The sequence below is a fragment of the Chiloscyllium plagiosum genome, unplaced genomic scaffold (assembly GCF_037043375.1).
Source record: "Chiloscyllium plagiosum isolate Xiang-an unplaced genomic scaffold, Cpla_swu_hap1 HiC_scaffold_34, whole genome shotgun sequence".
Taxonomy (NCBI): domain Eukaryota; kingdom Metazoa; phylum Chordata; class Chondrichthyes; order Orectolobiformes; family Hemiscylliidae; genus Chiloscyllium; species Chiloscyllium plagiosum.
The window spans coordinates 12,057,892-12,071,530 of record NW_028270172.1 but is presented as its reverse complement, the minus strand read 5'-3'; the positions used below and the strand labels follow the sequence as shown (position 1 = coordinate 12,071,530).

Here is a 13,639-nt window from a genome sequence, read left to right as displayed (position 1 = left end):
ACGTGAGCTCTCGCTGGCGCCTAAATTTAAACTAAACTGGCGGCCGCCATTTTAAAGCAATGTTTACAGTGATAAAGTGAAAAGTTATTACTTTAATCAGAAAAGGACTTTGGTTGTATTCCTATACATATATAAAGAGGCAGGGAAATGCCTCCAACTGGGAAAGGTTAGTATGTGACCTGCGTTTTTTCCCCCCGCTTTGTGTGTAGTTTCCTCTTCCTCGGCAATTGTTGCCAGGACAGGACTAACATATAAACTTCTGCCCAGAAAGATAGTGAATGAATAGACAACGCACAAACAAAACTGACGAAATTCACTCTACGCCCCAGGGTGAAAATAATCTGCATTCGCAAAGATCTTGCATTTATAAAGTGCCTTTATCCTATTAAACCCCCTCCACCCTGAAACAGGAACGTTATCTGATAAAACGTTATCAACCCGCTGCAAAACGTAGTGCGACTAAGAAATAAGATCTAAATTAAGTCCTATCAGCAATGTCAGTTTTTTGATTGTTCTGTGATTAATTTCCACCGCTTGTTGTTATTCTTAACACTTCTCGTGATTCTACTGTTAATGGAAATAATGTTGCTACCTCTATTAAAAAGTGGGAACAAGGTTTGTTTAATTTTGAATATTTTCCTGCGTTGGAAAATTAAGACTAAACGATCATAACCTTCTGTTAACTTACATTTCAATAGTCAGTGTTTGTCTTTCTAGGACTTCCCCCAAATGAATGTTCAGCAAGGTGTTTGACTGGCATTGGCATCACTTACTATAATGTGGAGGTGCCAGTGTTGGACTGGGGTGGACAAAGTTAAAAGTCACAGCACCAGGTTGTATTCCAACAGGCTTATTTGGAAATAAAAACTTTCAGAGCACTGTTTCTTCATCAGGCAGCTCTGAAAGCTTGTACTTTAAATTAACCTGTTAGACTATAACCTAGTTTTGTGTGACTTATCATTTGCTACGGTTAACCATATAAATGGTATCTGTTGTTACTTACACTTCTTCATATTTACTTTCATTAGTTGGGCTGAAAGCTCAAGATAACAATGATAGCGATAGAAGCAGGATCTAGAATATGCATGAACAGCACAAACAGTTCTTGTGTCAAGGCAGGGGGCTGCGTAGTAGTAGTGTCACTGAATGAATAAAACAGAACCTCCAGGTCAATGTCCAGGTGACAAGGATTTGAATCTCTCATGGTCAGATGGTGCAATTTGAATTTAATAAATTCTGGAATTGAGCTGGCCTAATGGCCACCATGTAACCATCATTGATGTTGTAAAAACCCATCTGATTCACTTATGTCCTTGAAGGATGGAAATCTGTTATCGTTATCTGACCTACGTATGATTTCAGTCACACAGCAATGTTGTTTACGGTCGGGTGCCTCTGGGCAATTAGGTGTGGGAACTAAAATAGTGATCCAGCCAGTGACATCGACGTCCTGTGAATGAATAAAACAAAATCAGATTGAATGATCGTGAATAAACAGTACAAGGACTGAGAAAGCAGCTGAGTTTGAAATCAATATCAAATTAAGGTACAGGAAGGGAAATAGAGTGAGAAAGAAAAGTTGAATTTGTGCACGAATAAAATGAACAACAGAAAAGTAACTTTGCAAATACTTTAAATTTTTAAACTCTCTGATAATTGGACTCTGAAGGAATAACATTCTGCAATTGTATTAATTCACTTGCATTATTAGGGAAGTTGACTGCCAGCAATTAACACATCAAATTGATTAAAAAGTACTTAGAAAATGAAGTGGAGAAGTTAATACTAACTGGTGAGTTTAGTCTGTCTGTATTGTTGCAAATACAGCTACTTCACGCTGGCCAATGTATTTCATTGATAACACAATTAGCAAGGGGACTAAATGCAGAGTATTTCAGTCAGTAATAATTAATTTACATATATAACCTTTTATTTGCCCCTATCTTGCTTCAGTAATTGTGTATCGATAAGAGAGAGATATTAACACTGTCCATTATTTTAATGGTAATTTATGTGCCAGATATTTTTAATTAACCTGTTCAGAAATGTTATTACACACCTCCAGAACTGACGGGACTTAAACCTTGATCTCCTGGCTCAGGTAGAAGTGCACCACGAGAACCACCTCCATTTCTGTGTCTGAACACATGGTAGACAGCTGTGATGTGACTTGCTTGGTAAACACAAACCTTCAGGGACAGGTGTACATGGTGTTTTAGTATTGCTATTACTTTCATATGACAGGAAACGTATTATGGATGCCTAATTTATCCACTTGTTGGTCTACTGAAATGCCAAGTGGAGAAATGAAATTGCTCTGCAGCAGATCTCAATGGGCTGCTTCGTAGAGTCATACTGCATGGAAACAAACTCTTCAGTCCAACCGGTCCATGCAGAACATAATCCCACACTAAACCACTCCCATCTGCCTTCTCTTGGCCCATATCCCTCCAAACCTTTCCTATTCATGCACTTATCTAAGTGTCTTTTAAAAATAATTGTACCACATCCAATGAACTTCCTCAGGACGTTCATTCTACACGTGAAAACATGCCCCTGTGTCATTTTTTTAAAGTCTCTGTCCTCTCACATTAAAAATATGCCCCCAAGTCTTGAAATCCCCCATCCTACGGCAAAGATAACTACTCTATCTATACCCCTGTTTATTTTATCAACTTCCATAAAGTTATCTCTCAACCTCCCATGTAGTATGTTCCAGGGTCTGGGACTTGTGGCCACATCGCACTTCAGGTTATCCTTTAATTTGTTCTTGTAGTGCAGCAATGCATCATGTCCTCTTCAGTGGCACCTTCCAAACCTGTGGCGTCTGCTAGCCAAGAGGGTCAAAACAGTGGATATGTGGGAACATCACCCCTTACAAGTCCTCTAAGTCCAGCACTGCCCTGACTTGGTATTATATCACTATCCCTTCAGTCTTGTTGGTTTAATATCCTAGATCTCCCTCCCTAACAATGTCGTGGGTATGTTTACAGTACATTGACTGAAGCAGTTCAAGAAGGTGTACTGCCATCTTCAGGGCAATTGGGCAATAAATACTGTCCTAGGCATTTTTGCCCTTGTGAAAGAATGAATTGTTTAAAAAAAACTCGCAAACTGTCTGCATTGTGCAGATTTGGTTGACAAAGTTTGAATCCAGGGAACTCTGGCTCAATGAGCCACTATTTCTTAGACTGCATGTATCCCACAATTCAGTCCATTCTGATAGTCGATATATGCTGGCTCCTGTTCACTGGAATGGCCGATGTGATTGTTAAAATTTGCATTCTTGAGTTTTTCACATCTTGAATGTGAAGGTCAGTGTCGCCGTGTCATGGAGCATCACACCATGATGAATCAGACGATGCAAGGTGCCACCACACCACTACTTATGTTGAGGAGAGCACTTGAGCATCCCTCACACTTTTGAAGATAGCATCTAATTGCATCTTTGTGTTCTGTGCTGTATTAACTTGTTTAAGAGCTAGATCTGTAAGAAATTAAATCTGTAGACTTGTTGTATGTTGAGAAAATAATGTCGGAAATATGTGGCTAACAGATTACTTTGACAAGCCAACAACCCTGATTTTATGCCGACCAAATAATCATTTCTGCAGCACAGTTGGAAGTTGCATGTCAGTACCTCCCTACATAGCAGTCTCAGGGAATTACCTGGGAATTGAAGATTCTGACGGGCAAATCACGTGAATCTGGAATCCTGAGTATATCCATTTAATTGGAAAATTTGGGAGGATTCTGGTATAGTTAAAATAATTAGGAAATGTTAGACAATTAAAAACCATGTCTAATTCTTGAGTAACTATTGAACTAACCCTGCAACTTACCATTGACAAATTGTGCTTCCCCAGCCCCTTGCATGCCTCTGACCAAGTCCCTCTTTCCCTCTGCCTGTTGGATCCAATTCTCTCACCCAGCCGATTCCTCCACCCATCCTAATCTACTCATATTTCTCAATCATTTACCTGGCACTCTAACTTTGCACTTGCCTTACATACACTTTCACAGGATTTGACAAAGTGGCTCACTGATCTGCTTGACTTTTAACCACAAAACACAGCATCAGCCACTGTGAAAAAGTATTGTGATTTGCAATCTGCTAACTATCCTACATAATGAGATCAGTTGAATTCACTGTATGTTCTTGGTTTCTGCAAGAGTCTTGATTGGAATCTTGTGTGCTAGAAATACAAAACTTTGTCTTAAAAATAAAAAAAGATAGGAACCAAGCTGCAACCTGATTGGCTGTCACTTGGAAAATCTGGCCTAATATAATCTTAAGATTTGATCTGGTTCATTTAAGTCTGAAATTGCAAAGCATTTTATTCATGCATTTGGAATCAATAACTAGCCACCGCAAAATATTGTGAATATTGGATCATTTCTCATGAGTGTAACGATGCTGCTCCTTTAACAAGGTTATGGTGTCCTTGGCTTTTTTTCTCAGGCAGTCACAAAATACATAGACTCTGAAAGGTCTGGGCTTGGATGGGTTTTGGGGCCAGTTTGATTATAGCCAGCAGATATTGCCTCAGGAAAAAAGGCTTTCAAGTTGTTTAAAAAAATACTTGTACAATGATAGGGGAGTGGCCAGCTCTTCCAGGTCAGCTTTTCTCTGGTTTGTTTTGATTAGCAAGCAGTAGTGTTGTGAAGCTGCAGGACCCAAAGAAACAGGTTCATGCTGGTCCTCTCTCTGACATCTCTCCTGTAAGACCCTGTGTTTGATTTTACGTTTTGTGCCAAGGGGTGTTTATGGGGATTCTTGCAAGTATTGGGAACAGCATCATCAATTAATATAGTCTGTTGGGTTTTTGGATAAGTTAAGTTATTTGGTATTCTGTTCTCTTTTGTTTTGTTTCATTTGGTAATCTTGTAAATAAATTCTGTTTTGTTTAAAACTAAGTGGTTTGACCAACTGCATCTCTCCTGAAATATCTGCATTATACCTGCTTAAAACAGCCAGCAAAGTTAGGGTCTGGGCCATTTTCTTAATGTTTTGAGGGGGTCTGGCCTGATCCATAAAGAAGTGATAGTCTTTTCTTTGGTAAGAATGTCGAAGAATATGGAAGAAATGAATTCAACCATGATCTAATTTAAACATGGAATAGGATTTGAGAGACTTAATTGCCTACTTTTGTTGCTATGTTTCCAATCCATGAAAGTGACTGTCTTCTCTCTTTTTCCAAGTTTAATAAATTGGTGGCATAAACTTGAGCAATGGAACCTATTACAGCATTTAAATGGAATACTCTCCAAATTTTGATGTACTATTTTCCATTCGTACCCATATTAAAGTCAAATTCCATTCCTCAACTCATCTATTTAATTGGTCTAAATCTACTTTTAATGCTTTCTTGTATAGGTTAGTTGCATGACAAAACATCGGTATCTTCGACTACAGTTTTAGAGTCTGCAGAAGATCCTAAAAGGCATGCATCCTTCTCAAAGTAAAAGGGTCATTGTTCACTTTTTCCCATTTCTAACCTCTGACAATTATTTCTGTTTTCTGTAAATTGAGTCTCTTCACTTGTAGACATTAAATGTCAGTTAAATAATGCTACTTCAAAAACAAAACACTTGATTTTTAAAATACTGCATATTGAAGTAGAATGTGTGGACTGAAAGTGGAGGAAATTGAAATTTAGAGTGAGAAGTAACATGTCAGTGTTGGGGAAGAGCTTATTCCTGAAGTATTAATGAAAATTAAAGTACAAAATGATTTCAAACCAATTTTGTGTTAAGAAGTGGAACAGGTCAAGGAGCCAGGACACTTGTGGCTGCTACTACTGCTGTTTGCTACTACACCTGCTGGAAGATCTGCTATTGTATTATTGCATGCTCATTTGTCATTCTCTTCATCCAACCATGCACAGGTTTACTTTATTTCTGTTGCCTTCCATTTTGACTTCATGAGTTTTCCAGCTCTGATCAAATGGTAGAAAGACTAATATTTTATTTTCTGGATATCCTTTTTTGGAGTTCTTTTTGCTCTTGCGATTTCAGGCACCCCTTCCTTTGTCATGTTTTCTGCATGAGTAACTTTGAGTGTACGTCTAAACATTCAAATTTCAAATGTTTGTTTTCTGCAAGATCTTATTTATTGTCCATGTTTCTGAGGGGTTCAGGGAAGTGGATAGAATGTAGCATCTTCTAGGATTTTCCTGTTACAGGCTTGAATGTGTGAACAAAAAGAAACTTATCTTCACAAAATGTCTTCTACTTAATCTCTGTCCTTCTAACTTCCACATTACATCTACCATCGTCTGTTATTATTTGTGCTAAATAGACAAACCTATCTACTTACTCCAGAGTGGCACCATTCACTTAAATCTTTGCTCCTGTTTTTTAAGGAATTCATCTAACTACCATTGAATTTGTCTTTTTGATGTTTTCACTTAATCCATATTCTAAACTTTTTGAGATTTTACTTGATCCATGATATTTGTACATCTGATTCACCAGATGGTGAATTGATTTTAAAAAAGCTAAGAAATAGTAAAGGATGTTTCATTGAAGAAATACTTTGTAGTTGTGACTGTGGGACCACAGACTGTTTCAGATTGATTAGGACTTGTCTGAAGCAGTTGGATATTGCTTACTCCTGCTAATGGTTATTTAGGAGCCTAGATTGAAAGGGTTCAATGATTTCTTTCTGTACTGGACTATACTCTGATTCTGAGCAGAGTGAATGATTTAAAAGTTACAATTAGGAGCAGGTTTATTTGTACTTTCTCCATCAGAAATTGTGGTTTTGCATTGAAGAACTTCATAACTGAATTATAGAAAGTTTATTGAAATCATTTACAGCCACTATAAAAGAGAATATTTTTAAAAAATAATTTAACCCCCACACTACCACTTAAGTGCGGTAGTGCTTATTTTTTCCCCAGCACCCATGGTGTGTGTGTGTGCAGGTGTGAGACACATTGAAAGACACAAAGTGCACGAATCTTTATTCAAATTCCACCACCAGGAAGATAGGAAAACACCCAGGGTGGCCAGTGACAAACACTGCCCTTCACATCAAAGGGCAGTGTTGTGTGATCAAAACAATGAAGGGGAGGGTAGAGACTAAATCAAAATAGAGTTGGAGGGAGAAATAATGCACTCCACTCCCTGCGGCGCCCACCTCTCCCTGAACAACTCCAGGGTGTTGGTGGACACCGCGTGCTCCTTCTCCAAGGACACCCGGGCAAAAGAGAATATATCTTGTGAATGGATTAACGAGCTTTTCTTAATTGGGCATTTATATCGCTACACTTGTGGAATTTGAGGAAATATTTATTGAATGAGAAATGGCTCACTGAACCCATCACCAGGTTTTCCTCCTACTTAGTTAAAGGGAAATATCACTGGGTAAGAAGGGAAAGTACTTTAAGATCCCAAACCCCACAAGGTCTGAGAGGTATTTACATTTGGAAGTTTTGCCAAGTGGGAGCAGAGAAAAAAATTAAAACCTGAAACCCTTATTTAAAAGTGCCTCAGTCAGTGCCATATAAGTTGTTACTAAGCTCCTGATGGTGTGATACAAAATGCCGCCATTTGGATTGTAATAGCCTTTGTACTGTTACAATTGACTTGTTATGTATTTCTTCAGGAGATGCTATGGATATGCCTACTGCTCAGTTACCAAGGTAAGCAATTATTTTTGAATGGAACAATGTAATGTCGCATTGTTTCCTGCATATCATACACTTGTTATCCTTAATCTTTTAAATTACAAGTTGGCTGTGGTCAATGTTGCATTGTCTAGGATTTGAACAAAGAGAGATTTTCATACATTGTCTGCTGGAAGAGAAAAATGCAGTTCTCACAAGACAAAAGCAAAATAGTGGATATTGGAAATCTGAAATAAAGATTGTAAGTTTGCTTGCTGAGCTGGTAAGTTTCTCAGATGTTTTGTCACCATGCTAGGCAACATCAGTGAGCCTCCATTGGAGTGCTGGTGTTCTGTCCTGCTTTATACTTATGTGTCTTAGTCTGTTACGGTGGTGATATCATTTCTGGTTATTTTTCTCAAAGGTTTGGAGATGGGGTCCAAATCGATGTGTTTATTGATTGTTGTTCTGGTTTAAATGTCAGACCTCAAGGGATTCCTGAGATGTGGGCATCTGTGACATGATGACTAGACTACTCCATCATCGTAACCCACAAACCTACCAACACACTGAAACAGCTACTGATGAACCTAAAGGACCTTGTACCAACAGCCAGCAAAAAAAATGTCATATACATAACATCCTGCAAGGACTGCAACAAAACACTACACCAGACAGACGGGCAGGAAACTAGCCACCAGGATACACGAGCACCAACTAGCCACCAAAAGACATGATCAGCTATCACTAGTATCCTTACACACAGACAAAGAAGGGCATCACTTCAACTGGGACAACACATCCATCCTAGGACAGGCTAAACAAAGATGCGTGGGAATTCCATGAGGCCTGCCATTCAAACTGGAACTCCATCAATAAACACATTGATTTGGACCCCATTTACCAACCTCTGAGAAAAGGAACTGGAAATGATATCACCCACCGTAACAGACCAAGACACACACAAATAGAAAGTAGGACAGAACACCAGTGCTTCAATGGAAGCTCACTGATGATGATACCTAGCATGGTAACAAACCTACCAGCTCAAAGAGCAAACTTACAAACCTGAACCTCAACCTGAGCTACAAATCTCAAAAATGGCAAATCTGAAATAAAATCAAAAAATGTTTTAATTTCAGGATAACGTTTTATTAAGACCTGTTTTACCCCCCAGCCTTTGACTGAGGGCAATCTAGTTTTGTTGGATTTATTTCTAATTTAATAAGGCCATATTGGCAATTGAATCTGGTTTATCCTGGTCGGAATGAATCAACACTATGCGTATACTGAGCAATGGGGTACTGACTGGACTGAAACTTGAATTCAAAAGTCATGCATTTTCTAAATATCATTAATCTTCTTTTAGTTGTTTTCACTCTGATCAATGCACACTTGAAATGTCCTGGGGCTTTCATCTTTAAAACCATTTTCTTTGTTAAATCAGTAAAAGTTGAAATCCAAAGTAAATGTAGTCTGACAATATTATAAAAACCTATTAAATTGTTGGTAATATTTGAATTGGAGAATACTTTGAAATTTGAAGTTTTGTCACTGCAGTGCTGAAGGTGATTCTATCAAGGTCTATGTAAGAGTGCGACCACCAGCAAAGAACACAGAATTGTTTACAGATGGAGATCAAGGACTGTGTTTGGCAGTTACCTCATCAACTACTATTCGTCTTAATTCAAAACCTGATGCCAGGATCTTCACATACGATCATGTGGCTGATGTGGACACTACCCAGGTACTGTAGAGATAACATGAAACTTGGAGTTCTATAGTGAATAAATATCAATTTTAATGTCATAACATTGACAAATGATGCGTGGAGAGGAAACATGAAAGTGTTCTTAATTTTAAGTTCTTTGCCACACTTGAACTGTATCATCTTGCTTCTCCTGACTGGTCCAGTTAGATTGTTTATTACATGCTTTGCATGGGACGAAAATGTCCCATTTTCATTTCAGGCAGCAGATAAGTGTTCTGAAAAGTATTGTTGAACATTACAATGCATTAATTGCACTTTTTAAACAAAAGATTACCCCAGAAATTCTAACAATGGTCCATGTTTATTTATCTGCAAAATTTCAACTTAACGAGCTTGCATTGCTTTGCGAGATATTGTGTTGTGCAATATTGTGTTACAGGTTATCTTTATTAACTCACTCACCAGCTCACTATATTCAATAATATGCCAGGTTCCTGTTTGTTCATTCATAACCCTTTACTAACCTGTTAATTACTACAACACAGTTTCATTCATTCATAAAACAGCAGTTCTGTAGCATATGTTACGATCCAAATCAAAACAATCCTTTCTAATCAAAACAACCCTTTCAAAACCATTACTGCATTTTCACACCTTATTAGCCCTTGCTACAAGCAGTGTTCACCTCTGATTAAGTGTAGCATACAGAACAATACCATCCCCATCAAATCTCCACAAAATATTATAATATTGATCAGCCCTTACCAACCATCTTCTGGACCTGAATAGATTCCCCAATTAGTAAGTACCTGTACAATATTATTCCTTTCAGAAACTAAGTAACAAAACAGGCTTCCATGAAATTGCATGCCTGAATGAAACTCATACTGGCGAATAGTAAACAAATCTCACAACCAGCTGTGATAATCAGTTTAATACCCTTTATTCTTTTATTAAGTATAGGTACAATTTTTAACTTATTGAGAGCATATATGTCTAGTATTTTTGCAAATATTTACTAACTTAAAAGACAAAAGGACTAACACCTCTTAATTATGCAAGCACTCTTAATCCCACCAGAAGTAGCAGCCAACTATGTTTTAATCCATCTCCTGTCTCTCAGGATTGAAGCCCTTCAAACCTTTATGTAGTATAGATAAAACAATGTATGCCATAGTATTGGAATTTTAATATATTTAAGAACTCTGTATAAGGGACTCTTGTAAGAACTGTATTTTGGGGTTCTATTGCCCCCTCGAGCTTTTGCTGTAATTGCTGAATAAAAGAGGCTATTTTTTTGCCACTGACTGATTTCTGTCGTTATATGAACACAATCTCACAGCTTTCACTGCCAGACTGAGAGGTTGCGTCTGGTGTTTCTTACTGATATATTTTTGAGATATCTTTCTCCCCTTTCCCCATGTCATTTTAAACATTGACTGATGATTCTCTGCTCCACAAGCATCCATACCATAAAGGACAGATTGTGTACTGTTCCAGGTCAACCACAACTTCAAAAAACATAATCCTGTTATTACTGAGATAATAGTTGGGTACTTTGAAGATAGGCCTTCACAGTTGAAAGGTGGGAATGTTGTTAGCTATTCTGCTATGTTTAAAAAAATAACTGTTGCCTGCATTTTTGCAGCCCTTTTCACAACCTAAGAATGTTCAAAGGTCTTTACAACCAATTAAGTGATTTTCTTAGTGTTACTGTTGCAATATGAGAAATGTAGCAGCTAGCTTGTCCACAGCCATGTATCACAAACAACAATTCTGATAATGACCAGGTTTTTGTGTTGAGGGATAAATATTGTTTTAAAGCTATACTAATTTTTTTTGTTCATGGGGTGTGGTCATCTCTAGCTAAATCAGCGTTTATTACCTCTCTCTGCTGTTCCAATTACCTTATTTAAATAAAAAGATGCAGTGTTACAAAATGATTCATGTGTCCCGAAAATGTTGAATCTTAAATACGCATTTTCTTACCATCATTCTGCAGGAAGCAGTGTTTTCAGCTGTGGCTCGGGGCATTATTGAGTCCTGCATGAACGGATACAATGGTACAATTTTTGCCTAGTAAGTAATTTGTAAATTATTTTACAATGAAGTAATTGGTTTACTAATGAGTTATAATTGTTGTTCTGCACCATATTCAGATTATAATGAAGTGGTTAAAAAAAATATCAAGTTTGTTGCTGGGATTCATTCAGTCTAATTGTCCTAATCATTAAAGGTTTTGCTTTTAGCTGTTCAGTGTAATTCCAGTCAGAATTCCTTTTTGCCGTGTCAGTAGCAAGTGTTTGATGAGTTATCTTTTTGCCAATTATGTTACCAGTGTTTGGATCAGCAGTCCTCAACTATTCCATTTGTAATCTAATTGACCATAGTTTACTGATGGAATTTAGAATATTCTAGACTGGGACAGATTTGTAGGAATGCAGACATGAAGCTAGTCTAAGAATATCGATGTTGATATTGGAAACTTTGGGTAAGTGTTCTGTTTCTAATGCAATCATTGTTTACCTTTAGAACAGATATCTACCCACTTTACTGGATGATTGCAATATGGCATCATTAGTCTGTTTTGTAAATGCATCAAGTTTTCTTTAAGTGGCATTCCTGAGATCAGTCGTTATTTGTATGTTCTAACAGAGATTTGTATTGTAACCTAAGCTGGAAGAAGTTGTGGTGTGGTGTTACAGCATGTTCAACACTCATGCGAACTCCAAACACAACAGCCTTGTCCTTGTCAAGAACAAGAGCTTCTTTCTATCTCCACAACATTGCCCCACTGCCATTTCTGGAAATCTAATTCATGCTTTTGTTTACCTCCAAGTGCAATGATTCCAACAGTTTTATTTCAATGTTTTTTAATCCTCACTACATGAATTCTTTTTTTTTGTCCAAAATGGAACTGTTCATTTCCAGTCATACATCAAGATTTGTTTGTCCATTACTCCCACCCTTGCAAAACTGCATTGGCTGCCATTCCACTATGTATTAAGTTAAAAACCTAAATTATAAATTTAACTTTATGACTTCAATCATCTCTGTCAGCAATCTGCTCCTTTTCTGGTGCATCTTTTTTACATTCTCCAGCTCTGTTTCTTTTTGATGCTTTGTTGCTTTTTGAATCTGAAATGGGTGATTTTTCAAGTGGTTTGTTAAAAATGAATCAGCAGTGGAATTTGAAACAGTTGTTAATCTCGTATGTTCTATTAAACAAGGAAAGCTGGCTAAACTTTTAGACTGTTTAAAAATTCTCACCAACATAAAATATTGAATTGTGCACATCAACATTGCAAAGTGATTAATGAAAATTATATTTCTTTTTCTTAGTGGACAAACTGGTTCAGGAAAGACATTCACAATGTTAGGTGCGTAGACAATTTTGAACATTTTTGTATTTTATTCTGTCAGGTGATGGAAGACCTGATTTACCAATCTAATTCGAAAATCCATATTGCCAATTTAACCTATTATTAGGTATAATTCACAAAAACCTTATAAGAAAGCATTAAGGTATGCTTTTTAACTTGTAATGTTACAATATGGTGACATGTTATTTTGTGATCCTTTAAATATTATTTCTAGAATATAATCAGGAGTATAAAAAGAGCTGTATAAATGCAATTTTTTGTCGGGCATTGACTTGCTTGTACTAAAACCCATAGCTAAATGATGGGGATAATTTTGAAAGGCTTAATTTTCTAATTAAGGCAGTTGAGAATAAAGCCTGATTAATGTATAAGTAATTGTGCAGTGTGATTCTATGGTCAGTCTATTGTCATGCACAAATTAACCCTTGGCATATAATTTGTTTTCTTCAACCATATTTACAGACGTTAAATTTTATATCTAGTAATAAACATTGTGGTTTGTGTTTTCAGGTCCATCTGATGATTCTGATAACTTCACTCATAATTTAAGAGGTGTAATTCCTCGCAGTTTTGAATACCTCTTTTATTTAATCAGTCGGGAAAAGGAAAAGGTATTTTTCACAATTTTAAGCACTTGTTTACATTTACTTTTTATTGTTTTTAAAATAGTGTGAAGTGTCAGATTTAAAATACTTCTCAACACTTTAGTGAATTACCATAATTTTCAGAGATAAACATACTTATAATGATGTGCGCATTTGTTTTTGTTATTTTTTGAGGGATGATGTTGGCTAAGACACAACTCTGTTCTTTGCCAGTTCCTCTGTTACAGCTGAGCATTTCAATATAATGCCTCATCTAAAACATAGTATCTCTGAGAGCATACATTCTTTCAATGCTACTGTGGACTGCAAATCTTAAGTCTTATGTTT

The 13,639-nt window shown here is 36.9% G+C and overlaps 1 protein-coding gene across 2 annotated transcripts in view; it reads left to right on the top strand.

Annotated features, from left to right (window-relative positions):
• Positions 1-32: 32 nt before the first annotated feature.
• The window catches only part of kif15 (kinesin family member 15), a 72,693-nt gene continuing 59,086 nt past the window's right edge, over positions 33-13,639 (top strand). For both annotated transcript variants that reach the window (XM_043719564.2, XM_043719563.2), the window contains exons 1-6: positions 33-166; positions 7,613-7,649; positions 9,174-9,360; positions 11,327-11,403; positions 12,667-12,704; positions 13,218-13,318. In XM_043719564.2, coding sequence (XP_043575499.1) covers positions 148-166; positions 7,613-7,649; positions 9,174-9,360; positions 11,327-11,403; positions 12,667-12,704; positions 13,218-13,318 — 459 coding nt within the window. In that variant the 5' untranslated portion in view covers positions 33-147. The remainder of the gene's footprint in view (positions 167-7,612; positions 7,650-9,173; positions 9,361-11,326; positions 11,404-12,666; positions 12,705-13,217; positions 13,319-13,639) is intronic.